The 22683-nt window shown below is 30.6% G+C and overlaps 7 protein-coding genes across 7 annotated transcripts; all 7 read left to right on the plus strand.

Annotated features, from left to right (window-relative positions):
• The first annotated feature begins 60 nt into the window (after nucleotides 1–60).
• On the plus strand, nucleotides 61–505 carry LOC124419832. Its single transcript, XM_046950609.1, has 2 exons — nucleotides 61–202; nucleotides 271–505. The coding sequence occupies exons 1-2, from the start codon at nucleotides 89–91 to the stop codon at nucleotides 418–420; spliced, it is 264 nt and encodes an 87-aa protein (XP_046806565.1). The 5' UTR covers nucleotides 61–88; the 3' UTR covers nucleotides 421–505.
• A 2364-nt stretch (nucleotides 506–2869) lies between these two features.
• LOC111690469 lies at nucleotides 2870–3269 on the plus strand. Its single transcript, XM_023452949.2, has 2 exons — nucleotides 2870–2995; nucleotides 3064–3269. The coding sequence occupies exons 1-2, from the start codon at nucleotides 2882–2884 to the stop codon at nucleotides 3211–3213; spliced, it is 264 nt and encodes an 87-aa protein (XP_023308717.2). The 5' UTR covers nucleotides 2870–2881; the 3' UTR covers nucleotides 3214–3269.
• Nucleotides 3270–10046: 6777 nt separating this feature from the next.
• Nucleotides 10047–10572, plus strand: LOC111689640. The gene is made up of 2 exons (XM_023452112.2): nucleotides 10047–10276; nucleotides 10344–10572. Exons 1-2 carry the CDS (start codon nucleotides 10064–10066, stop codon nucleotides 10491–10493), a joined length of 363 nt encoding a protein of 120 aa, XP_023307880.2. The 5' UTR covers nucleotides 10047–10063; the 3' UTR covers nucleotides 10494–10572.
• Nucleotides 10573–12686: 2114 nt separating this feature from the next.
• Nucleotides 12687–13162, plus strand: LOC111690463. Its single transcript, XM_023452943.2, has 2 exons — nucleotides 12687–12907; nucleotides 12976–13162. Exons 1-2 carry the CDS (start codon nucleotides 12794–12796, stop codon nucleotides 13123–13125), a joined length of 264 nt encoding a protein of 87 aa, XP_023308711.2. The 5' UTR covers nucleotides 12687–12793; the 3' UTR covers nucleotides 13126–13162.
• A 3393-nt stretch (nucleotides 13163–16555) lies between these two features.
• LOC124419587 lies at nucleotides 16556–16973 on the plus strand. The gene is made up of 2 exons (XM_046949671.1): nucleotides 16556–16746; nucleotides 16815–16973. Exons 1-2 carry the CDS (start codon nucleotides 16633–16635, stop codon nucleotides 16962–16964), a joined length of 264 nt encoding a protein of 87 aa, XP_046805627.1. The 5' UTR covers nucleotides 16556–16632; the 3' UTR covers nucleotides 16965–16973.
• A 2234-nt stretch (nucleotides 16974–19207) lies between these two features.
• Nucleotides 19208–19646, plus strand: LOC111690443. The gene is made up of 2 exons (XM_023452920.2): nucleotides 19208–19347; nucleotides 19416–19646. Exons 1-2 carry the CDS (start codon nucleotides 19234–19236, stop codon nucleotides 19563–19565), a joined length of 264 nt encoding a protein of 87 aa, XP_023308688.2. The 5' UTR covers nucleotides 19208–19233; the 3' UTR covers nucleotides 19566–19646.
• A 1692-nt stretch (nucleotides 19647–21338) lies between these two features.
• LOC111689638 lies at nucleotides 21339–21784 on the plus strand. Its single transcript, XM_046950416.1, has 2 exons — nucleotides 21339–21490; nucleotides 21559–21784. The coding sequence occupies exons 1-2, from the start codon at nucleotides 21377–21379 to the stop codon at nucleotides 21706–21708; spliced, it is 264 nt and encodes an 87-aa protein (XP_046806372.1). The 5' UTR covers nucleotides 21339–21376; the 3' UTR covers nucleotides 21709–21784.
• The last annotated feature ends 899 nt before the right edge of the window (nucleotides 21785–22683 follow it).

The following is a 22683-nucleotide window of genomic DNA, read 5'->3' on the forward strand; positions in this document are numbered from 1 at the left end:
ATAACTACATTTGTTTTTTACAAATTTTCTATATAAAGATCATGAGCTTTCTCAAAGGTATCAGTTAAGTTTTCAATTCTTTAACATCATGAACTTCAACAAATATTTTGCTTTTTTGGCCATTTTGGTCTTGTGCGTTTTGGGTCAACAAGCTGCTGAAGCCCATCATCATCATCTTTTCGGAAATATTGGACATGAATTGGTATGAATAATTGTTGATATATAAGGGTTCCAGAAACTGATCTTATGTAATTTATATATTGATTTCAGGACAAGGGAGTGAAACAGATAGAAAAAGTTACCGAAGATGTTACTAGTGTTTCTGGTGATATTAAAACAGTTGCCGGTGGAATTGAGAAAGCAACGAAGGTAGTTGAGGCTGGTTCTCTTGCCGGTGCTGTTGCAGCAGCTGCCGCCTAGATTTGAGGAACTAAGTGATTGTAAATGTTTGGTTCATATATTAATATACAAAAAAAAAAAAATAAAAGCACTGTAACGTTATAAATATCAAGGTGTTTCTTATTATAAAGAATATATGTATTATAAGAACAAAATTAATATATGATCTATGTGATTGGATTGTAGGAACAATAGTTGAAGTTTGATCTGTTCATATAAATAAATGGACGAATAACATTAAATGAAAGCATAAAATGGTTCATAAGTGCCCCGCGACCAAACAACGTTAATCGTTTAGATATTCTAGAGCAACCTTTTCCACATTAGTACCATAAGTGTATCTAAAAGGGTTTTCGCAATAACGGTTTGCAATATTCACAAATATCAACGATACAAAAAATGTTTTGAAATTTCCATTTTGAATGGAAATGTGAATTTTAACAAAGTTTTCAGTTTAATTTAGCTTTTATTTCGACATATGACGATGCTTTAGACAAATATACGTATCTTGAAAAATTACTCAATTATTAAAGCGTTATTAGCGCAACTCAAAAAGCTCCACATAGGAAATTTTGGATAACAGTTCTTATATTGAAAAGTTTTTCCCATTTTATGCACAAATTAGAAGAACGTAAGCATTGCAGCCATAACTTCAGGGTTATTTAACTGTGTATCTAGTCAGTTCACAGAAGAACTGGCTAAAATTAAGAACAAGATAAAATAAAACATCATTTTCACTTTATCCATAAAATCTAAACAAAGAACTAAAAGTCGTGGTCCCAATGATATAGTGAAAGTCAAAATTTATGAGTGTCAAATCTTTGCATGTATCGCGATTTTTGTTCGTCGTACGACTTTAGATGTTATAACAACTTTTGTAGAGAATACAAATTCCAATATTTTGGTAAAGATTATTTTCTCGGATCATCGTTTGTTTTCGAATTATTTTGATTTCATTTTCCTTAGAATTGTTATGAAAGAATACTAATAAATATAAATAAGCTGACAATTCTTATTTATTTCTTATTTAATCATTTATCTCAGAATTCCAAATTATTAGAAGAAGTTGCAATTTCATTTTCAATTTGAAATTTTATTTTGTGGAGTTAATTTACACCCGCCAAAAATCATAAAAATCGGAAAGGTAAAAATAGCCACAAGTGCTTTGACATAGAAGTTCCTATAAAACTATTAACGGAAGGACGGTTAAGATTTGTTCGCCCTAAAAAATGATTTAAAAAAATTTCCACATAGTACAAATATTCAAATAATAGTTTGTGCAACACTCCTTTATTCAGAAATTAAGTTAAGTAATTTACGTTACCGTGAGAACTCGATATTTTTATACCCTACACCACTTAAGTGGGGAATTGTGCTGATAACGTAAAATAATATTCATCCTATAGCCAACTCAAAGTATACCAATTATTTTCTGATTCGATTCAGTTATGTTCGCCAGTACAGGGGCAAAGCCTATTGAAAATGGTTGAGATCGGTCCATTATATCACCTAGACCCCATACAAAAGAACATCCGGATAGGACTTTAAAGTTCATAACTATGTTTAATATAGTCGTATCTCGACAAAATGCTGCAAAAGCAATTTTCTACTAGCCTTAATGACCCTGATCAATTTTATAATTATAGGGCCTCATTTAACCCTAGACCCTATCAAAAGCTTCTTCAAAAATCTATATAAATGGCTTAAGTATGTAGTACATCTAAGGCAGGGTGCAATTCAACTTAAATGTTTTATTATGAAAACTAAATCACATTTCATTTTTGTAACAGGTATTGGGTATTATATGGACTATAATTTCTTACTTGTTTTCTAATACTTTCCCTGAACGAAATGGAACTAGTACCAAACTAGTATTTAACTAGTACCAAAATCACCAGTACTAGTTCCCAACTGTAAACTTTCCTATACCATCATAATGCTCAAATTAACATTGAGTGTGTTTGAAAAATTACTAGTACCATTAGTTCTAGACTGATAATAGTACACTTGCACCCAATTGGTTCTTTAGAATCAGTTTAATACTAGTTCTAATATTCATAAAAAGTCGCGATAATTGGTGGTTATGCTCTTTTGCAATCCTCCTGCATAATTCCAAGTGAAAATTATCTCATTAAAAATCAGTCTAACAGTGGTGCCATTCAACTACTGCTAGCACTAGTATTTTTCCATATAAACTTTAACCTAATTTGTAATAGTGTCTGTTGTTCTAGTAATAGTACTAGTGGCATTAAGACAAATATCGCTTCATTTCCTGCAGGGTTAATTTGACGTCAGAAAATTTTGCGACATGACAAATATAAAAAGTTATGATAGATTGGTAATGACTTTTTAATTATGCTAAATTATCTATATTTTATCGATTATGAATCAAAATAACTACATATGTTTTTTACAGATTCTCTATATAAAGATCATTGAGCTTCCGAAAAGGTATCAGTTAAATTTTCAATTCTTTAACATCATGAACTTCAACAAATACTTTGCTTTTTTGGCCATTTTGGTCTTGTGCGTTTTGGGTCAACAAGCTGCTGAAGCCCATCATCATCATCTTTTCGGAAATATTGGACATGAATTGGTATGAATAATTGCTGATATATAAGTGTTCCAGAAACTGATCTTATATAATCTATATTTTGATTACAGGACAAGGGAGTGAAACAGATAGAAAAAGTTACCGAAGATGTTACTAGTGTTTCTGGTGATCTTAAAACAGTTGCCGGTGGAATTGAGAAAGCAACGAAGGTAGTTGAGGCTGGTTCTCTTGCCGGTGCTGTTGCAGCAGCTGCCGCCTAAATTTGAGGAACTAAGTGATTGTATCTGTTTGGTTCATATATTAATATACAAATAAAATAAAGACAACGTTATAAATATCAAGGTGTTTCTTATTATAAAGAATACAAGTATTATAAGAACGATATTTAAGAAATTATTAAAATATTATCTATGTGAATGGATTGTAGGAACAATTGCTAAAGTTTGATCTGTTCATAGAAATTAATGGTCTAAAACGAATAAAATTAAATGTGGTTCATAAGTGCCCAGCGACCAAACGACGTTAATCGTTTAGCTATTATAGAGCAACCTTTTCCACATTAGTTCTATTAGTGTATCTAAATAACGTTTGCACTACTCACCAATATAAACGATGCAAAAAATGTTTACAAATTTAAAATTTTTGAATACAAACATATCGTTTCTGTTTAATTTTTTATAAAACTCTGTGTGTTTAGAATGCACCAACACATATACATCTATGTTACCAACACATATTTAGAGTTAGGTACTTTTTCACTAACACTTTCTAGAGTTAGGTACTGCTTTCAAAGAGTCTGACTACTTGTTATACTTTGGTAAGTAATATTCTGTAAAGCCGTATTTACAATGCTAGCAACATTTTCAGGGGATGTTCACAATGCTAGTAACCAATTCTTTAAAACTCGAGATAATCTTGCGGCCACAATACCATTATTTGATTTTGTACACATTTTAGTAATTTTCTGATAATTTTTTATATAATATGTTTCGCATAAAAGACGCAACCGACAAAAACTAAATTTAACAGAAGAGCTTTTTTTAATTATCTTCGAAGTAGGACATAACATAACTCAAAAACTACGTTGATAAATATTGTTACATCTAAAGTATGGGATGCAGATTGTTTCGATTTTATATTGACGCTATATCCGATATAAAGAATGTTGAGGAAGTTAGGTCTAAATTCTCTGTCTAAAAAAAATAATTTTTTGTGCATATCTTTATAAAATTTGTAATTTGAGAGTGTAATAAATATTTTTTATAAGATTTTAAAATCATCTAGCGATATCTGTATGTCAGTATATACGGTTCATGATTTCACTTAGCCCCCATACAAGTATATACAGTTCATGATTTCACTTAGCCCCCATACAAGTACCTCCCGGATTATAGTTAAAACATAAATAAATATGTTGTTTTATGTAATAATCGCTATAAAATTATGCAGAAGTCGGTTATATATACCTAGAAATTATGTTAGAAAGTTTGACAGATGTCAGCCAATATTTTACCCATATATGGGCCCTGTAAGACAATGATTTTGAAAATGTAGCAACGAAAATAAGTTTACAGTTAATAAATCATCCAAAAATTCTACAAAAAACATTTGTTTTCAAAAATAATCACGCGTTTAAATTCTATAGACCTCGGTCCTCAATTGACCAAATCCCTCATAAAAGGCCGTATTCTGAAAATCACCCTGATGTCCACAATAATATCCATACCTGGTAGTACCATTCGCTTATATCGAATAAGTAAGTAACTTCTGGGACTATTGATTCATTAAGAATCAATATACAGGTCCGTTTTCCGAAATCCACAAATTTTCAACCAAATATAAAAGTTGGTTAAATGGTATAATATAAATACAATGTTATTAGTAATTAGAATGAACTAAATTCATAAAAAGTTATAGAAAATTATTAATTTTAGCACATAAATTGTATGCATAGATAAGCTGCGAGATGTACGATATGACTATCAGAAAAAAGGTATTTCCTGGTATACCACAGGGTGGTACCTACACTCTGGGTTCAACGATTAACAGCCTTCTAAGGATCCTAACTGAGAAGGGACTTAGACCTGTCTGCTATGCAGACGATGTCGTAATACTTTTAAAGGGAAATTACTTGTGTAGAAGAGTTGAGGAGGCTCTGAATACTGCCTTAAGCTGGGCTCAACCGAAAGTTCTCAATGTTAACCAGGCAAAACGGAAATTTGTCTTTTCACAAGAAAGACTAAAATTTCTACGAAGATACCGGTGACAGACTAAATTGAAATGGAGACACCACATAGAGGATAGGATCAACAAGGTACATCTGTGCTGGGCGATATGTAGGAAAACTATAGGCATGAAAAGTGTAAGTGTAGCTTATGCTTCAATAATCTGCTGAACTGCTTTCGACAAAAGGTTAAACACAATCATCGGAAAGACTACCAGGCATTAAGAGAAGTTAGATCCAAGTATCTTGGAAGTGATGTTATTCCGGAAATAAATAAATTCAGTGATTAAAAAATACCCTAATATCAATCAAATAATATTTTGTTGCTCTGTAAACGTCAGAAGATTTTTCACATATGACAAATATAAGAAGTTATGATAAATTGGAAATTACTTTTTTAATTATGCTAAATTATCTATATTTGATTGATTATGAATCAAAATCACTACATATGTTTTTTACAAATTTTCTATATAAACATCATTGAGCTTCCGAAAAGGTATCAGTTAAGTTTTCAAATCTTTAACATCATGAACTTCAACAAATATTTTGCTTTTTTTGCCATTTTGGTCTTGTGTCTTTTGGGTCAACAAGCTGCTGAAGCCCATCATCATCATCTTTTCGGAAATATTGGACATGAATTGGTATGAATAATTGTTGATATATAAGGTTTCCAGAAACTAATATTATATAATTTATATAATGATTTCAGGACAAGGGAGTAAAACAGATAGAAAAAGTTACCGAAGATGTTACTAGTGTTTCTGGTGATATTCAAACAGTTGCCGGTGGAATTGAGAAAGCAACGAAGGTAGTTGAGGCTGGTTCTCTTGCCGGTGCCGTGGCAGCAGCTGCCGCCTAAATTAAGGAACTATATGATTCTATCTGTATGGTTTATATGTTAATATAAAAATAAAATAAAAACACTGTAGCGTTATAAAGATCAATGTGTTTTTCATTATAAAGAATATAATTATAATAAGAACAAAATTTAAGAAATTATTAAAATATGATCTATGTGAATGGATTGTAGGAGCAATAGCTAAAGTTTGATCCAATAACATTAAATGAAAGTATAAAATGGCTCATAAGTGTCCTGCGACCAAACGACGTTAATCGTTTAGATATCCTAGAGCAACCTTTTCCACATTAGTTCCATAAGATCGCGAAATAACGTTTTGCAATACTCACCAATATAAATGATACAGAATAACAAATGAACACTTTAACTTAGCTGTTATTTTGACATATGGCGATACTTTTGAAAAATATGCCTCAGATTCGTTAACTTATATATTAAATACGTTTCCTTAAAAATTACTCAATTTTTAACGCGTTTTTAGCACAAATCAAAAAAAAAACACTCCACATAGGACATTTTGGAAAACAGTTTTTATATTGAAATGTTTTTCCATTTTATGACAGATTTGAAGATTTATATCAGAGACTTTATGGGGTATATTTGACCAATTATAATTCCGAATAGCGAATGTAAGCATTGCATCCATAACTTCAGGGTTATGTAACTGTATAACTGGCCAGTTAGCAGAAGAACTGTCTAAAATTAAGAATTTGATATGATAAAATAAAACCTCGATTTCAGCATTATCCATAAAATCTAAATAAAGAACTAAGAGTCGTGGTCCCAATGATATAGTGCAAGTCAAAAGTTATGAGAAGTTGCAATTTCACTTTCATTTTAAAATTTGATTTAGTGGACTAATTTACTCCCACCAAATTTCATAAAAATTGGAGTGCCAATCATAGCCTACTTTGTTTTATTTACACAGTGCTTTAACATAGAAGTTCCTATAAAAATATTAACGGAAGGACGGATAAGATGTGTTCGCCCTAAAAACTGATTTTAAGTTGATAAGTACACCAAAAGGTGAGTGAGGATCCATGATTTATGGTGTCAGATTAACTAGTACAAATAAAATAATATTACAGTGTTTTATTATTTAAATCAATAAAATTTGAAACACATAGGACTTTTTGCTAAATCCTGAACCAATAAAGATAGCAATAAATAAAGATTCTTCTGTGCACATAAGTACAACCAGTAAGACACAAGTTGCAATAAGAAAAAAATTTCGAAAAATTTCAAATAGTACTAATATTCAAAATAGAGACGCATAGTTTGTACCGTGAGAACTCGATATTTGTATATCCGGCACAACTTAAGTATGGAGGATGTATTGGATTTGGGCTGATGTTTGTAACGTACAATAATATTGGTCCTATAGCCACCTCAAAGTATACCAATTATTTTCTGATTCGATTCAGCTATGTCCGTCCAGAGACGAAGTCTATTGAAAATGGATGATATCCGTCCATTATTTCACCTAGCTCCCATAAAACTTAACATCCGAATGGGGCTTTAAAGTTCATCATTATGTTTAATATAGTCGTATCTCGACAAAATGCTGCAAAACCAAGTTCTATACTAGCCTTGATGACTATTATAGAATTATTAATTATAGGGCCTTATTTGACTCTAGTCCCCATAAAAAGTCCTATTAAAAATTTGAAATAAATGTCACAATTTTATTCAACAATAAATGGTTTAAATATGTATAGCTAAGGCAAGGTGCAATTTAACTTAAATGTTTTATTACACTGTGTGTAATTTTTTAGTCATGAGTGAATAACCATATACGGACACCACTATATGATAAAAGACCAAAAACAAGAAGACCCGTGTCTTCCAGTTTTGCCCAAAGTCATGTCCTTTTTTAGTTATAGGCCCCCAAAGATTTGGGGCCTCAGTGTTATTTTTGAAAAAAAGTGATAATTTTCTCAGGCTCACATCTTGCAAACCGTTCGGAATTTTGATTTACTCTCTGAGGGAATGTTATTGCTTTTATCACAAAGAACCAGAATTGTGAACATATAAAGTCAAAAAATTATTTTCATGATCAGAATCGCAAAAATTGTTTTTTTTTACATTTTTCCTTGTTCAGGCTTATAAGTATCAAACCGTTTAAAATTACTTTCTTTTAGTTTTTCTTTACTTCAACAAGTGGGCCAATTTTTAGGAGGAATGCCTCTATAACTATGCGTTTTTCGAGACCCATTTCAAAAAAATCGAAAATGTTTTATTTTTCAAAAATTAAACTGAGGTCAGGGGTTTCAATCAAATTCAGGAAACTTTTCATTTTTTCGACTTAAATATCATTCCTAAGAAGTTCATATGAAGTTGTTTATTGAGATCTTAGGTAAGGTAGAAGGGGGACCATACGCCACTTTTTTTGAGGCGGCCTCAAATTAAAACCACAATACATATTCTTCATTTTTTTCTTGTTTCGGATACTTAGATATGTTGGCTTTAGTTTTATTCCTTTCAATTTTTCTTTAGTCATCCTCATGTACATATTTTTTTAACTTTTCCGCACTGACCAAAAACGGCGATACCGCCCGTAAATGCGCTAAGGGGATGGGGCAGATTTGTCATTAGTAAAATAAAAGAAAAAATTACAAAAATATAAACTTATTTTGCTGTTTTATACCTTAATTGATTAAACAAAGTATAATAAATCAGATATTTATTGTTTATTTCACAAAACTTAAAAAAAAAAACAAGTAGGAAAGTATAGTCGGGCATGGCCGACTATATAATACCCTACACCATGACTATATTTTTTTTATAAAGAATCTTTTATGTTGAATATTTCCATAATTCCAAAATATTTAAGCAAATATTAAGCAAAAATGTCTAAATGAGTCTTTATATAGGTCATATATGGGCCGATCCTCGGTAAATTTGGGAAAAGGATATATTTTTAAATAACAGTTAATTTTGTTGAGTTTCATTACGATACAAATGGTTACAAGTCAATTTTAGACGTTTAAGACATTTTTTGAAGAGGGGTTTGTGTGGGGGCTAGGGATAAAAAAAGGGCCGATCCTTACGAAAATCTGAAGTGTCATTTATACTTATATAAGACTTATTTTTGCCAATTTTTAGAGAGATAAAATAATATTTGACGAAATTATGGCATAAAAAGTTCAAATCGGGAGGTACGGTTGTATGGGGGCTAGGTGAAATAATGGACCGATTTCAACCATTTTCAATAGGCTTCGTCCCTGTGCCAAAAAATATGCTTGGTCCAAATTTCATCAAATTATCTTGAAAATTGCGGCCTGTACCTTGCGCAAAAGGTTTACATGGACAGACGGACGGACGGACATGTCTTAATCGACTCAAAAAATGATTCTGAATCGATCGGTATACTTTAAGGTGGGTATTGGACCAATATTTTTGTATGTTACAAACATCAGCACAAACTTATAATACCCTCCCCACTATAGTGGTGTAGGGTATAATTAAAACAAATTATTACTGATTTATTCTATATTTTAACCAAATTTTGTTCTACATCACAAGCATTACATATATTTGGCGCATGTGCCCCACGGGTTGTTCTGGGGCTTAGTTTAAATTTTTTTCGGGCTTCAAATTATATTATCGAAAATTTTATTATGTCTTATTGTTCACTATTATTGACATTCTAATACTGACCAATAGATTTTTTCTATCACAAAATAAGACGCTGTCCTGCTGCGAATACAATTTAAATGCAACGACGGTTTTATATGTAATATTGTGAAATACACAACAAATTTTCTTTCCAATATTTATTATTTTTCAATTTTAGAAGTTTCAGTTTAAAAAAACCCATACTCTAAACAAACAAAAAAATATTGTGTTTGTTGTGGTTGTTGCCTAAACGCTTTCACCTTACTTATTACATCATGGTTTTATTCTTAAAAAAATATAATCAATCACATAATATTTTGTTTCTCTTTTAACGTCAGAAGATTTTTCAACATGACAAATATAAAAAGTTATGATAAATTGGAAAATTATTTATATTTGTTCTATTATGAATGAAAATAACTACATATGTTTTTTACAAATTCTCTATATAAACATCATTGAGCTTCCGAAAAGGTATCAGTTAAGTTTTCAATTGTTTAACATCATGAACTTCAACAAATACTTAGCTTTTTTGGCCATTTTGATCTTGTGTGTTTTGGGTCAACAAGCTGCTGAAGCCCATCATCATCATCTTTTCGGAAATATTGGTCATGAATTGGTATGAATAATTGTTGATATATAGGTTTCCAAAAACTGATATTATATAATTTATATAATGAATTCAGGACAAGGGAGTAAAACAGATAGAAAAAGTTACCGAAGATGTTACTAGTGTTTCTGGTGATATTCAAACAGTTGCCGGTGGAATTGAGAAAGCAACGAAGGTAGTTGAGGCTGGTTCTCTTGCCGGTGCTGTTGCAGCAGCTGCCGCCTAGATTAAAGAACTAAGTGATTGTATCTGTTTAGTTCATATATTAATATAAATATAAAATAAAAATACTGTAGCGTTATCAATATCGAGGTGTTTCTTTTAAAGAATACAAGTATTATAAAATCAGAATTGAGAAAATCAATAAAATATGATCTATGTAATTGGATCATAGGCGTGATGGCTGAAATTTGATCTGTTCATAAAAATTAATGATATAAAACGAATAAAATTCAATGAAAGTGTAAACTGGTTCATAAGTACCCCGCGACCTTAATCGTTCAAATATCCTAGAGCGACCTTTTCCACATTAGTTCCATAAGGGTTTGATTTACAATACTCATCAACATAAGCGATTCAGAAAATGTTTTAAAATTTCTATTTTTGAACACTAGGGAAAAATGTGGAACATATATAAAATCATGAAAATTTCAAAATTAGAGTAATTTTTATTTTTCTCAATAGGCGTTACTTATAGCTTTTAATAAACCCTATAATAGCTGCTAAGTTTAATTTTGGGTAATTTCTAATTTCAAAGATAATTGCAAAAAACCAAAGTGTTCGAACGCTGCAAAAGTATAAGTTGTTTTTATGGGAAACAATTTTGACGGCGATTTCAGCGAAACCTTCGGCCGTATATTAAAATGTTGTTAATTCACGCCTTCCTAAAATGGCTTTTAATTATGTTGGAACGCTACATTTTAATCCTTCATGATATTTTATATTACCTTGTATGGGGTCAAATGGCAGTACGGTTGATGATCATATAAGATATAGATATTCTGATTTTTGTAGAACTAGTAATATATTTAACCAAATTACGAGCTCAAAGACGTTATTTAGGTGTCCTGTTGTATGGGACCCAAGAGAAATAATGGACAGATTTTTCAAAATATGTTCAGTCTTTGTCGAAGTATTTGAATGCGGATGTAGAGTTATACAATAAATGTCTGTTCCCGGTATGCTAGTTTAATGTTTTTTTTTTTTAATTTTCATAGATTTCAATAGGGGGTAGTGTTTTTGGACATTTGAATTACATTTGTCTTAAATGTAAAATGGCAGGGAATATCTCTGCAGGAAGTTTATTCCATATATTCCAGTACCGGTAAGATACGTTAAAACCTTTTTAACGGCACGTGCTCGAAAGAATATATTTGGGATAGTTACTAATACCCTTTTGAGCTCGGGCAGTGGTTTATCGTATACCGACAAGGAAGAATTGCTTGCGAATAACTCAGCTAAAAGGTTAGCTTTATCAAACAGGTCAGTGATGTTTGTTTGGTTATCTTTGAAAAGCGTCGCCTTTTTTGCAGCGTATCAGTTTGGACGTTTTTGTTATTACGCGATATTCTGAAAGCTTCCTCACTGGACCTGATTGCATTTTTCTACTTCTGATTAAACTAAGATTTTTGCCTAGGTCTAGTCGACGGTTTTTTTTGATGGAATGAATGTTTTCATTCCCAGCATAACGATATTCTAAATTATTTTTACCACGGCATTGACAGTATTGTCTAGGAAACAAAGCGAAAAGAAAGAGAAGATGTTGCAGTTATCCAAATTTCCGAGAGGTGCAAGAATATTCACTTAATACTAATCAAGATGTGATGTAAGGAAAAGTTCGAAGGTATTATTTTGATGCCCTTCAACACAGAATGTGTTAGTTCAATCAATTTGAAATTAAATAAATCCCCAAGGGTACCGTGAATAAAATTAGTAATTGACCAGAGTTTATGCAACTCTGGAACTAGAATATTCCTAGTTCCAGAACCTAGAATAAATAGGTTCAATCCTTCAGTACAAAATTTTTTATACCAAGAAAAATTTAATTTTTAAGATGTTAGTTTGAAAAAGTATGTAATCTTATTATAAAACAAACTTCGAAAATAGTTGAAGGAATTTTTATTTTATGTCAGAATGTAAAATATAAATATTTAAAATTATTGACATACCTATTGTAAAATGAGCTCGTGGATTTGTGCTCACACAGCCCCATAAACGACCAACATAATATCGATCACATACACAATCCAACGTGCATGTAAGATGTATAACTTCTAAAAATAAAGAGAGAATGACACTACATTCTATTTTTCTGCTTAGATATCAATCAAATAATATTTAGTTGCTTTTTCATATGTCAAATATAAAAAGTTATGATAGATTGGAAATTACTTTTTGATCATGCTAAATTATCTATTTTTGATCGATTATGAAAAAAATAACATCATACATTTTGTACAACTATCCTATATAAACAACATTGATCTTCCGAAAAGGTATCAGTTAAGTTTTCAAATCTTTAACATCATGAACTTCAACAAATATTTTGCTTTTTTGGCCATTTTGGTCTTGTGCGTTTTGGGTCAACAAGCTGCTGAAGCCCATCATCATCATCTTTTCGGAAATATTGGACATGAATTGGTATGAATAATTGTTTATATATAAGTGTTCCAAAAACTGATATTATATAATTTATATAATGATTTCAGGACAAGGGAGTAAAACAGATAGAAAAAGTTACCGAAGATGTTACTAGTGTTTCTGGTGATATTCAAACAGTTGCCGGTGGAATTGAGAAAGCAACGAAGGTAGTTGAGGCTGGTTCTCTTGCCGGTGCTGTTGCAGCAGCTGCCGCCTAAATTAAGGAACTATATGATTATATCTGTATGGTTTATATGTTAATACAAAAATAAAATAAAAACACTGTAGCGTTATAAATATCAATGTGTTTTTCATTATAAAGAATATAATTATAATAAGAACAAAATTTAAGAAATTATTAAAATATGATCTATGTGAATGGATTGTAGGAGCAATAGCTAAAGTTTGATCGAATAACATTAAATGAAAGTATGAAATGGTTCATAAGTGCCCCGCGACCAAACTACGTTAATGGTTTAGATATTCTAGAGCAACATTTTCCATAAGTTCTATAAGTTCGCGAAATAACGTTTTGCAATACTCACCAATATAAACGATACAGAATAACAAAAAAACGCTTTAATTTAGCTGTTATTTTGACATATGGCGATACTTTTGAAAAATATGTCTCAGATTCGTTAACTAATATATTTAATGAGTTTCTTGAAAAATTACTCAATTATTATCGAGTTTTTAGCGCAAATCAAAAAAACTCCACATAGGACATTTTGGAAAACAGTTTTATATTGTAAAGTTTTTCCATTTTATGACAGATTTCTTTCAGAGACTTTATGGGGTATATTTGACCAATTATAATACCGTGTAGCGAATGTAAGCGTTGCATCCACAACTTCAGGGTTATTTAACTGTATAACTGGCCAGTTAACAGAAGAACTGGATTAAATTAAGAATTTGATAAGATAAATTAAACCTCGATTTCAGCTTTATCCATAAAATCTAAATAAAGAACTAAAAGTCGTGGTCCCAATGATATAGTGAAAGTCAAAAGTTATGAGAAGTTGCAATTTCACTTTCATTTTGAAATTTAATTTAGTGGACTTAATTTACTCCCACCAAATTTCATAAAAATTGGAGTGGTAAACATAGCCTACTTCGTTTTTTCATATAAGTACTACAAGTGCTTTAATATAAAAGTTCCTATAAAAATATTAACTGAAGGGCGGATAAGATTTATTCGCCCTAAAAACTGTTTTTAAGTTGATAAGTGCACCAAAAGGTAAGTGAGGATCCATTATTTATGGTGTCAGATTAACTAGTACAAATAAAATTATATCACAGTGTTTTATTATTTAAATCAATAAAATTTGAAACACATAGGACTTTTTGCTAAATCCTGAACCAATAAAGATAGCAATAAATTCTTCTGTGCACATAAGTACAACCAGTAATTTTGCAACAAGAAAAAATTTCGAAAAATTTCACAAAGTACTAATATTTGAAATAGAGACACATAATTTGTACCGTGAGAACTCGATATTTGTATATCCTACACCACTTAAGTATGGATGTTTGTAACGTACGTAATATTAGTCCTATTGCCACCTCAAAGTATACCAATTATTTTCTGATTTGATTCAGCTATGTCCGTCCAGAGACGAAGCCTATTAAAAATGGTTAAGATCCGTCCATTATTTCACCTAGCTCCCATAAAACTTAACCTCCGAATGGGGCTTTAAAGTTCATCATTATGTTTAATATAGTCGCATCTCGACAAAATGCTGCAAAACCAAATTCTGTACTAGCATTGATGAACCTCATAAAATTTATAACTATAGGGTCTCATTTGACCCAAGCTGCTATAAAAAGCCCCCTTCAAATTTTTATATAAATGTCCAGAATTTTATTCAATAATAAATGGCTTAAGTATGTATATCTAAGGCAAGATGCAATTCAATATAAATGTTTTATTATAAAAACTAAACACATTTTAATTTTGTAACAGGTGCTGGGTATTATATGGACTTGTTTTTAAATACTTTAATTTGATTAGTTTCCTATAAGGTTTTATTTTTAAAAAAAATTTAATATCAATCAAATAATATTTTGTTTCTCTTTAAACGTCAGAAGATGTTTTCACATGACAAATATAAAAAGTTATGATTAATTGGAAAGTACTTTTTAATTATGCTAAATTATTTATATTTAATCGATTATGAATAAAAATAACTACATACGTTTTTTACAAATTTCCTATATATTTGTGCTGATTTTATCGTCGACACAAAATTGCCGAATATATGTCTTTGAAAATCTTTTTCTAAGGGAATAATTTAAGAATTTAATTGAGGAAGCAGTTAGGGATGCAGTAGTTACATATATTTACTGCTTCCAAATCAATAATTTTTGTTGCTGGGATTTAAAGACTCTAAATTTTGTTGGAGACAGTTTAGTGTCAATATGATAATTAAGGACAAAAAGTAGGTGGACTGGAATTAGGGGGCAAGGCACCTCCCATATAAAATTAATACAAAATTTATTTTTTCTTGGAAACCATTGAAGTTAAAATCGTAAAATTTTCCACGAGTAACTTAAACATCCATGAGGGAAGAGGCACTCTCTATAAATGAAAAAATTAGTTCATCTGAGAAACTAACAGAACAAGATTTTTTAAATTTTGCACAAATTACTTTAATATTCATCTCTACATTTTGGAGAAATAAGGGCGAAATTTAAAGCCCTCACATGAATTAATTATATTGCAATAATTTTCGTGGCATCTCTCATTTAGTAGTTTATTATAGTTTGTGTAACACTACTTTATAATAATTCTGAAATTAAGTTAAGTAATATACGTTACCGTGAGAACTCGACATTTTTCTACTATTTTTATTCAGATTAGTTTTATGGTATACGCACAATTTCGTAAAGCACGACGAACTAGTCGAAAAAAATTTGTTGCGTAAATTCGTCGAATGGAACACAATCAAATTATTCGTACTGCGAATTCGTTTCAAAATTTGTTTTTTCGAAATTGGAAAAAGTAAGTAAAAGGAACAAAAATTATATTTTTGTGAATCTCCACGATTTTGAGATAATTTTAACAGCTTTAAAATTTATTCGAACATTATTTCAAAATTAGAAAATGCAAGAAATTGACCTCGAATAGAACTAAAATTATATTTTTCTGAATATCCCCAATTTTGAGATTATTTCAACAGCTTCAAAATTTTTTCGAAGATTACTTCGAATTTTCGAACTTAATTTTAAATATTCCAACATAGCATTGCAATGTCATCAAGTGTACTACAAACTGCCAAATTTCAGACAATTCGGGCCACCAGAACTGGTTTTAATGGCTTTAAAAATTTTTTGAACTTAAGTTCGAATTTTCGAAAATTTTCTTTTTAGTTTTTATGACGCAGGGATTATTTTATATAATTTAGTGTGTTCTATATCTGACGACAAAAATTCGTTCCGAAAAATTCATCGCTCGTCCCAATTATGCGTATTGCATTACTCCATAATTCTTAAAAAAATATATCAATCAAATAATATTTTGTATCTCTTTAAACGTCAGAAGATTTGTCCACATGACATATATAAAAAGTTATGATAAATTGGAAATTACTTTTTAATTATGCTAAATTATCTATATCTGATCGATTGTGAATCAAAACAACTACATATGTTTTTTACAAATTCTCTATATAAACATCATTGAGCTTCCGAAAAGGTATCAGTTAAGTTTTCAATTGTTCAACATCATGAACTTCAACAAATACTTTGCTTTTTTGGCCATTTTGGTCTTGTGCGTTTTGGGTCAACAAGCTGCAGAAGCCCATCATCATCATCTTTTCGGAAATATTGGACATGAATTGGTATGAATAATTGTTTATATATAAGTGTTCCAAAAACTGATCTTATATAATTTATTTATTGATTTCAGGACAAGGGAGTGAAACAGATAGAAAAAGTCACCGAAGATGTTACTAGTGTTTCTGGTGATATTAAAACAGTAGCCGGTGGAATTGAAAAAGCAACGAAGGTCGTCGAGGCTGGTTCTCTTGCCGGTGCCGTGGCAGCAGCTGCCGCCTAGATTATGGAACTAAATGATTATATGTTATGGAACTATGGATTATATTTTAAAATAAAAATAAAATAAAAACACTGTAGCGTTATAAATATCAATGTGTTTCTCATTATAAAAAATATTATTATAATAAGAACAAAATTTAAGAAATTATTAAAATATGATCTATGTTAATGGATTGTAGGAGCAATAGCTAAAGTTTGATCGAATAACATTAAATGAAAGTATAAAATGGTTCATAAGTGCCCCGCGACCAAACTACGTTAATCGTTTAGATATCCTAGAGCAAACGTCGGCGCTAGTATTGTTCTGACAACGAAGATTTTCGGCAAATTACATGTACACAACACGATCGCATACGAACCTCTAAACAAGAGCATCAAAAATACAAATATTTTATTTAGTTGCTTGACAGCATTCAACAAAGCAGGTTGATGTCGCTTTGTTAAAGAAATTGCAAACACAACTTGAAAAAACAAAAACAACTTGCAAAAGCAAGAGCATAATTTACAAAAACAACGTACACTCTAAATAATTTTCTAGAATGCATAACAATGAAAGTAAATAAGTTAATCTTGTTTCATACTTTTTTTGTACATTTTAATTAGAAATGTTGTTTCTATGTGAAGAAATTATCATTCTTAAGTACATTGATTACACATTGTTTATAAATATTCGCATTTAACAGTAATGCAATTTAATCTTTAAAATTTAAAATAACCAAATATTTTTTTTCAGTGCAATTTCAATGAAAAAATGACAATAGAGTGTGTGTAGTGGTGATTTTTTTATCTGCCTCTCTATCCGCCGGTATATGTCCTAGAGCAACCTTTTCCACATTAGTTCCATAAGTTCGCGAAATAACGTTTTGCAATACTCACCAATATAAACGATACGGAATAACAAAAAGACACTTTAATTTAGCTGTTATTTTGACATATGGCGATACTTTTAAAAAATATGTCTCAGATTCGTTAACTAATATATTTAATGCGTTTCTTGAAAAATTACTCAATATCGAGTTTTTAGCGCAAATCAAAAAAAAACTCCACATAGGACATTTTGGAAAACAGTTTCTATATTGAAAAGTTTTTCCATTTTATGACAGATTTGAAGATCTCTTTCAGAGACTTTATGGGGTATATTTGACCAAATATTAACTTTATTTCGTAATATTTTTACTTTTTTTTGGCAAAAAAAAGAGATTTTTTAAAAGGGCAAAATATGGCCCTTTCCTTAAAAATGTTGGTAGGGGGAGTTAAGTCTTCTTCAATATAATTTATGTAGAATTTAAAAGTGTTATTACTGTTTGTAAGTGAATTTTGACCTTTAAGTCATTTTCTGATGGGGAGTTTGTATGGGGGATAGGGTCAAATGAAGCCCGATCATTACAAAAATCGGCAGTGTTCCCAATAAAGTGGTGTAGGGTATAATAACACATAGGACTTTTTGCTAAATCCTGAACCAATAAAGATAGCAATAAATTCTTCTGTGCACATAAGTACAACCAGTAATTTGCAAAAAGAAAAAAATTTCGAAAAATTTCACAAAGTACTAATATTCAAAATAGAGACGCATAGTTTGTACCGTGAGAACTCGATATTTGTATATCCTACACCACTTAAGTATGGAGTATATATTGGATTTGGGCTGATGTTTGTAATGAATGGTCACCTCAAAGTATACCTATTCGATTCAGCTATGTCCGCCCGTCCGTCCAGAGACGAAGCCTATTGAAAATGTTTAAGATCCGTCCATTATTTCATCTAGTTCCCATAAAACTTAACCTCCGAATGGGGCTTTAAATTTCATCATTATGTTTAATATAGTCGTATCTCGACAAAATGCTGCAAAACCAAGTTCTGTACTAGCATTGATGAACCCCATACAATTTATAACTATAGGGTCTCATTTGACCCAAGCTCCTAGAAAAAGCCCCCTTCAAATTTTTATATAAATGTCCAGAATTTTATTCAATAATAAATGGCTTAAGTATGTATATCTAAGGCAAGATGCAATTCAATAAGGTCTTATTCTTAAAAAATATAATATCAATCACATAATATTTTGTTTCTCTTTAAACGTCAGAAGATGTTTTCACATGACAAATATAAAAAGTTATGATTAATTGGAAAGTACTTTTTAATTATGCTAAATTATTTATATTTAATCGATTATGAATGAAAATAACTACATATGTTTTTTACAAATTCTCTATATAAACAACATTGAGCTTCTGAAAAGGTATCAGTTAAGTTTTCAATTCTTTAACATCATGAACTTCAACAAATATTTTGCTTTTTTGGCCATTTTGGTCTTGTGCATTTTGGGTCAACAAGCTACTGAAGCCCATCATCATCATCTTTTCGGAAATATTGGACATGAATTGGTATGAATAATTGTATATATAAAAGGGTTCCAGAAACTGATCTTATATAATTTATATATTGATTTCAGGACAAGGGAGTGAAACAAATAGAAAAAGTTACCGAAGATGTTACTAGTGTTTCTGGTGATATTAAAACAGTTGCCGGTGGAATTGAGAAAGCAACGAAGGTAGTTGAGGCTGGTTCCCTCGCTGGTGCCGTAGCAGCAGCTGCCGCCTAGATTAATGAACTAAGTGATTGTATCTGTTTGGTTCATATATATTAATATAAATATAAAATAAAAACACTGTAGCGTTATCAATATCAAGGTGTTTCTTATTTTTAAAAAATACAAGTGTTATTAGATACGATAGCTAAGTTTGATCTGTTCGTAGAATAAGTATCCCGCAATCAAACGACCTTAACCGTTTAAATATCCTAAAGCGACCTTTTTCACATTAGTTCCATATAGGTTCGATTCACAATACTCACCAACGTAAACGATACAGAAAATGTTTAAAATTTTAAATTTTTAAACATAGGGGCATTTACAAAATATTAAACATATTTATTATGTTTCTCAATAGGCGTTAGTCTTAGCTTTTAATAAACCCTATAATAGCTGCTATGTTTAATTTTGGGTAATTTCTAATTTCAAAGATATTTGCAAAAAACCATGGTTTTCGAACGCTACAAAAGTGTTAGTTGTTTTTATGGGGAACAAGTTAACATTTTCAAACACACTTTGTTTTAAGTATAATAGAAATTATTCTCAAAAATTAAATTTATCCTTAAAAATGCGAAAGTTTGAAAGGTTTGCATTTGTTCAGTCTTGAGGTTGAGGTATTTGAATACGAATGTAGAGTTAAACAATAAATATTTGTTCCCGGTTTTCATTTTCATAGGTTTTGATAGCGAGTAGTGTTTGTGGACATTTAACTTAAATCTTTTTTATATGTAAAGTGTCAGGGAATACCTCTGCAGGAAGTTTATTGTTTATGTTAAGATCAGTTAAAAACGGCACGCTTTCGAAAGAACATAATTTGCATAGTTTCGAGTTCGAGTTCGCGCAGTGGTTGTTCGCTTACCGCTAAGCAAGAATTGCTTGCGAATAACTCGGCTAAAATGTTAACTTTATCAAACGGGTCAGTGAATTTTTGTATCCCTTACATCTTTAACGAACGACAAAAGGGTTTTGCTACCCCCTAGGAGTAGCGCGAGGGCTCAGCTCATGTAGAGTTTATTGGCGTCTTATCACTCTGACCCCACCTTTTTCGCAGCATATCAGTTTTACGCCAAATTCTTGAAACTTCCTTTCTGGTTTTGTTTGCCGTTTTGCACTTCTGATTGACGATTTTTTAATGGAATGAATGTTTTTATTCTCATCATAATTATAACTTCTACCATTTTCGCCATGTTGTCGACATTATTGTATAGGAAATATTAAACATTTCATTGTTGTTTTTGAAACGTTGTGAAGTTCAGAGAAAATAGTCAGTAATAGTGCAGTAATCAGAGGATATGAACAAAAGGTCGGGGATATTATATTGAAGCCTTTAAAGACATGAAATATGTGTTGGTGGTTGTACAGGCAAAGTATTAAAGTATTAGCCAAAGAAATCACATGTTCCTCAAGGGAACCATGAAGCAAAATTGTGTTAAGTCCTGCCAAAGCATTTAGAAATTGACTAGAGTTTGTGCAACTCTGAAACTTGAATAATCGATTTCAGAATATGCTAGGATATCTCTTATTATAATTCAGAAACTAAGTTTACATTACCGTAACAACTCGTTATTATACTTCTAATACTTTAATTTGATAAGTTTCTTATAAGGTTTTAAGGTTTTATTTAATAATTCTTTAAAAAAATATAACATCAATCAAATTATATTACTGCTCTTTTAATTTTTCCATGTGATAAACATAAAAAATTGTGATTAATTGCATCAATTATAAATCAAAATAACTACATACGTTTTGTACAAATTCTCTATATAAACAACATTGAGCTTTCGAAAAGGTATCAGTTAAGTTTTCAATTCTTTAACATCATGAACTTCAACAAATATTTTGCATTTTTGGCCATTTTGGTCTTGTGCGTTTTGGGTCAACAAGCTGCTGAAGCCCATCATCATCATTTCTTCGGAAATATTGGACATGAATTGGTATGAATAATTGTTGATACATAAGTATTCCAGAAAATGATATTATTTAATTTATAAATTGATTTCAGGACAAGGGAGTGAAACAAATAGAAAAAGTCACAGAAGATGTTACTAGTGTTTCTGGCGATCTTAAAACAGTTGCCGGTGGAATTGAGAAAGCAACGAAGGTAGTTGAGGCTGGTTCTCTTGCCGGTGCCGTGGCAGCAGCTGCCGCCTAGATAAAGGAACTAAGTGATTGTATCTGTTTGGTTTATATATTAATATAAAAATAAAAAACCCCTGTTGCGTTATAAATATCAAGGTGTTTCTTATCTATACGTATAAAAATTAATGAGCGTTTATAGACTACTAAATGGCTGAACCGATTTTCTTGAAATTTTCACAGTATGCCTTTTTCCTGTATGTGTGGAAGAGTTTTTTTTTTTTTGTTTAGAATCTGCAAGTGGGCTAGGAACCACGCCCGTATTAATAAAATATTTGTTCAATTCACAATCGATGTTGTAGCGTGGTATGCGTTGTATGTCAGCAGCTGCTACAATAGTCATAACAATGTTGTTGGTATTTTCTATGCAAAAGCTCTATACAACTCATACGACAATTTTTCATATGTTTTTCGAATGTTGTAAGATATTTTAGTGTTGCCAATTGTTTATTTCAACATATAAACAAAAATTCAAACGATTTTAGCATAAAAAACGATAAAGCGGTAACACTGAAATCAAAAACAAACAGCTGTTTACAAAAACAAAAAAAACTAAAATTTTATTAAAAACAGTTTATTTATTAGTTTAAAATGTGGAATAAAGAAAATAAAAGAAATGAAAATTCAAAGAAATTAATTTGGTTTATTTCGCATTTTTAATTAATTTAATATTTTTTGATTTTTTTTTTGTTTTGACATTGTTATGTGTATTTGTTTTGATTGTTTTTTTTTTTTTCATTGAGAACATAAACTTATGACTTGCTGCAAAGATCTGTTCACAATCACTGTTACTAAACTTTAGTAGGTACAATATACAACTTGATTGTGAATTGAACAATTAAATCCGTATAATTGTATGTTCTAGCTACCGTATTCACATTTTCTTGGTGTTCTCGTTTTCACATCCGAACAAAAAAATTCGTAAACTTTTCATATAAAAATAGTTTGGTGAAAGCAAACCGAATCTTCTTTATCATTGCAAAAAATCGCT

The sequence above is a fragment of the Lucilia cuprina genome, chromosome 4 (assembly GCF_022045245.1).
Source record: "Lucilia cuprina isolate Lc7/37 chromosome 4, ASM2204524v1, whole genome shotgun sequence".
Taxonomy (NCBI): domain Eukaryota; kingdom Metazoa; phylum Arthropoda; class Insecta; order Diptera; family Calliphoridae; genus Lucilia; species Lucilia cuprina.

Bases quoted from the DNA above. Each gene is read 5' to 3' on its own strand.
- LOC111689640 (XM_023452112.2), top strand. From the start codon at position 10,064: ATGAATGAAAATAACTACATATGTTTTTTACAAATTCTCTATATAAAC. The intron at 10,277-10,343 runs GTATGAATAATT...TAATGAATTCAG, and splicing joins GAAATATTGGTCATGAATTG to GACAAGGGAGTAAAACAGAT.
- LOC111690443 (XM_023452920.2), top strand. From the start codon at position 19,234: ATGAACTTCAACAAATATTTTGCTTTTTTGGCCATTTTGGTCTTGTGC. The intron at 19,348-19,415 runs GTATGAATAATT...TATTGATTTCAG, and splicing joins GAAATATTGGACATGAATTG to GACAAGGGAGTGAAACAAAT.
- LOC124419587 (XM_046949671.1), top strand. From the start codon at position 16,633: ATGAACTTCAACAAATACTTTGCTTTTTTGGCCATTTTGGTCTTGTGC. The intron at 16,747-16,814 runs GTATGAATAATT...TATTGATTTCAG, and splicing joins GAAATATTGGACATGAATTG to GACAAGGGAGTGAAACAGAT.
- LOC124419832 (XM_046950609.1), top strand. From the start codon at position 89: ATGAACTTCAACAAATATTTTGCTTTTTTGGCCATTTTGGTCTTGTGC. The intron at 203-270 runs GTATGAATAATT...TATTGATTTCAG, and splicing joins GAAATATTGGACATGAATTG to GACAAGGGAGTGAAACAGAT.
- LOC111689638 (XM_046950416.1), top strand. From the start codon at position 21,377: ATGAACTTCAACAAATATTTTGCATTTTTGGCCATTTTGGTCTTGTGC. The intron at 21,491-21,558 runs GTATGAATAATT...AATTGATTTCAG, and splicing joins GAAATATTGGACATGAATTG to GACAAGGGAGTGAAACAAAT.
- LOC111690463 (XM_023452943.2), top strand. From the start codon at position 12,794: ATGAACTTCAACAAATATTTTGCTTTTTTGGCCATTTTGGTCTTGTGC. The intron at 12,908-12,975 runs GTATGAATAATT...TAATGATTTCAG, and splicing joins GAAATATTGGACATGAATTG to GACAAGGGAGTAAAACAGAT.
- LOC111690469 (XM_023452949.2), top strand. From the start codon at position 2,882: ATGAACTTCAACAAATACTTTGCTTTTTTGGCCATTTTGGTCTTGTGC. The intron at 2,996-3,063 runs GTATGAATAATT...TTTTGATTACAG, and splicing joins GAAATATTGGACATGAATTG to GACAAGGGAGTGAAACAGAT.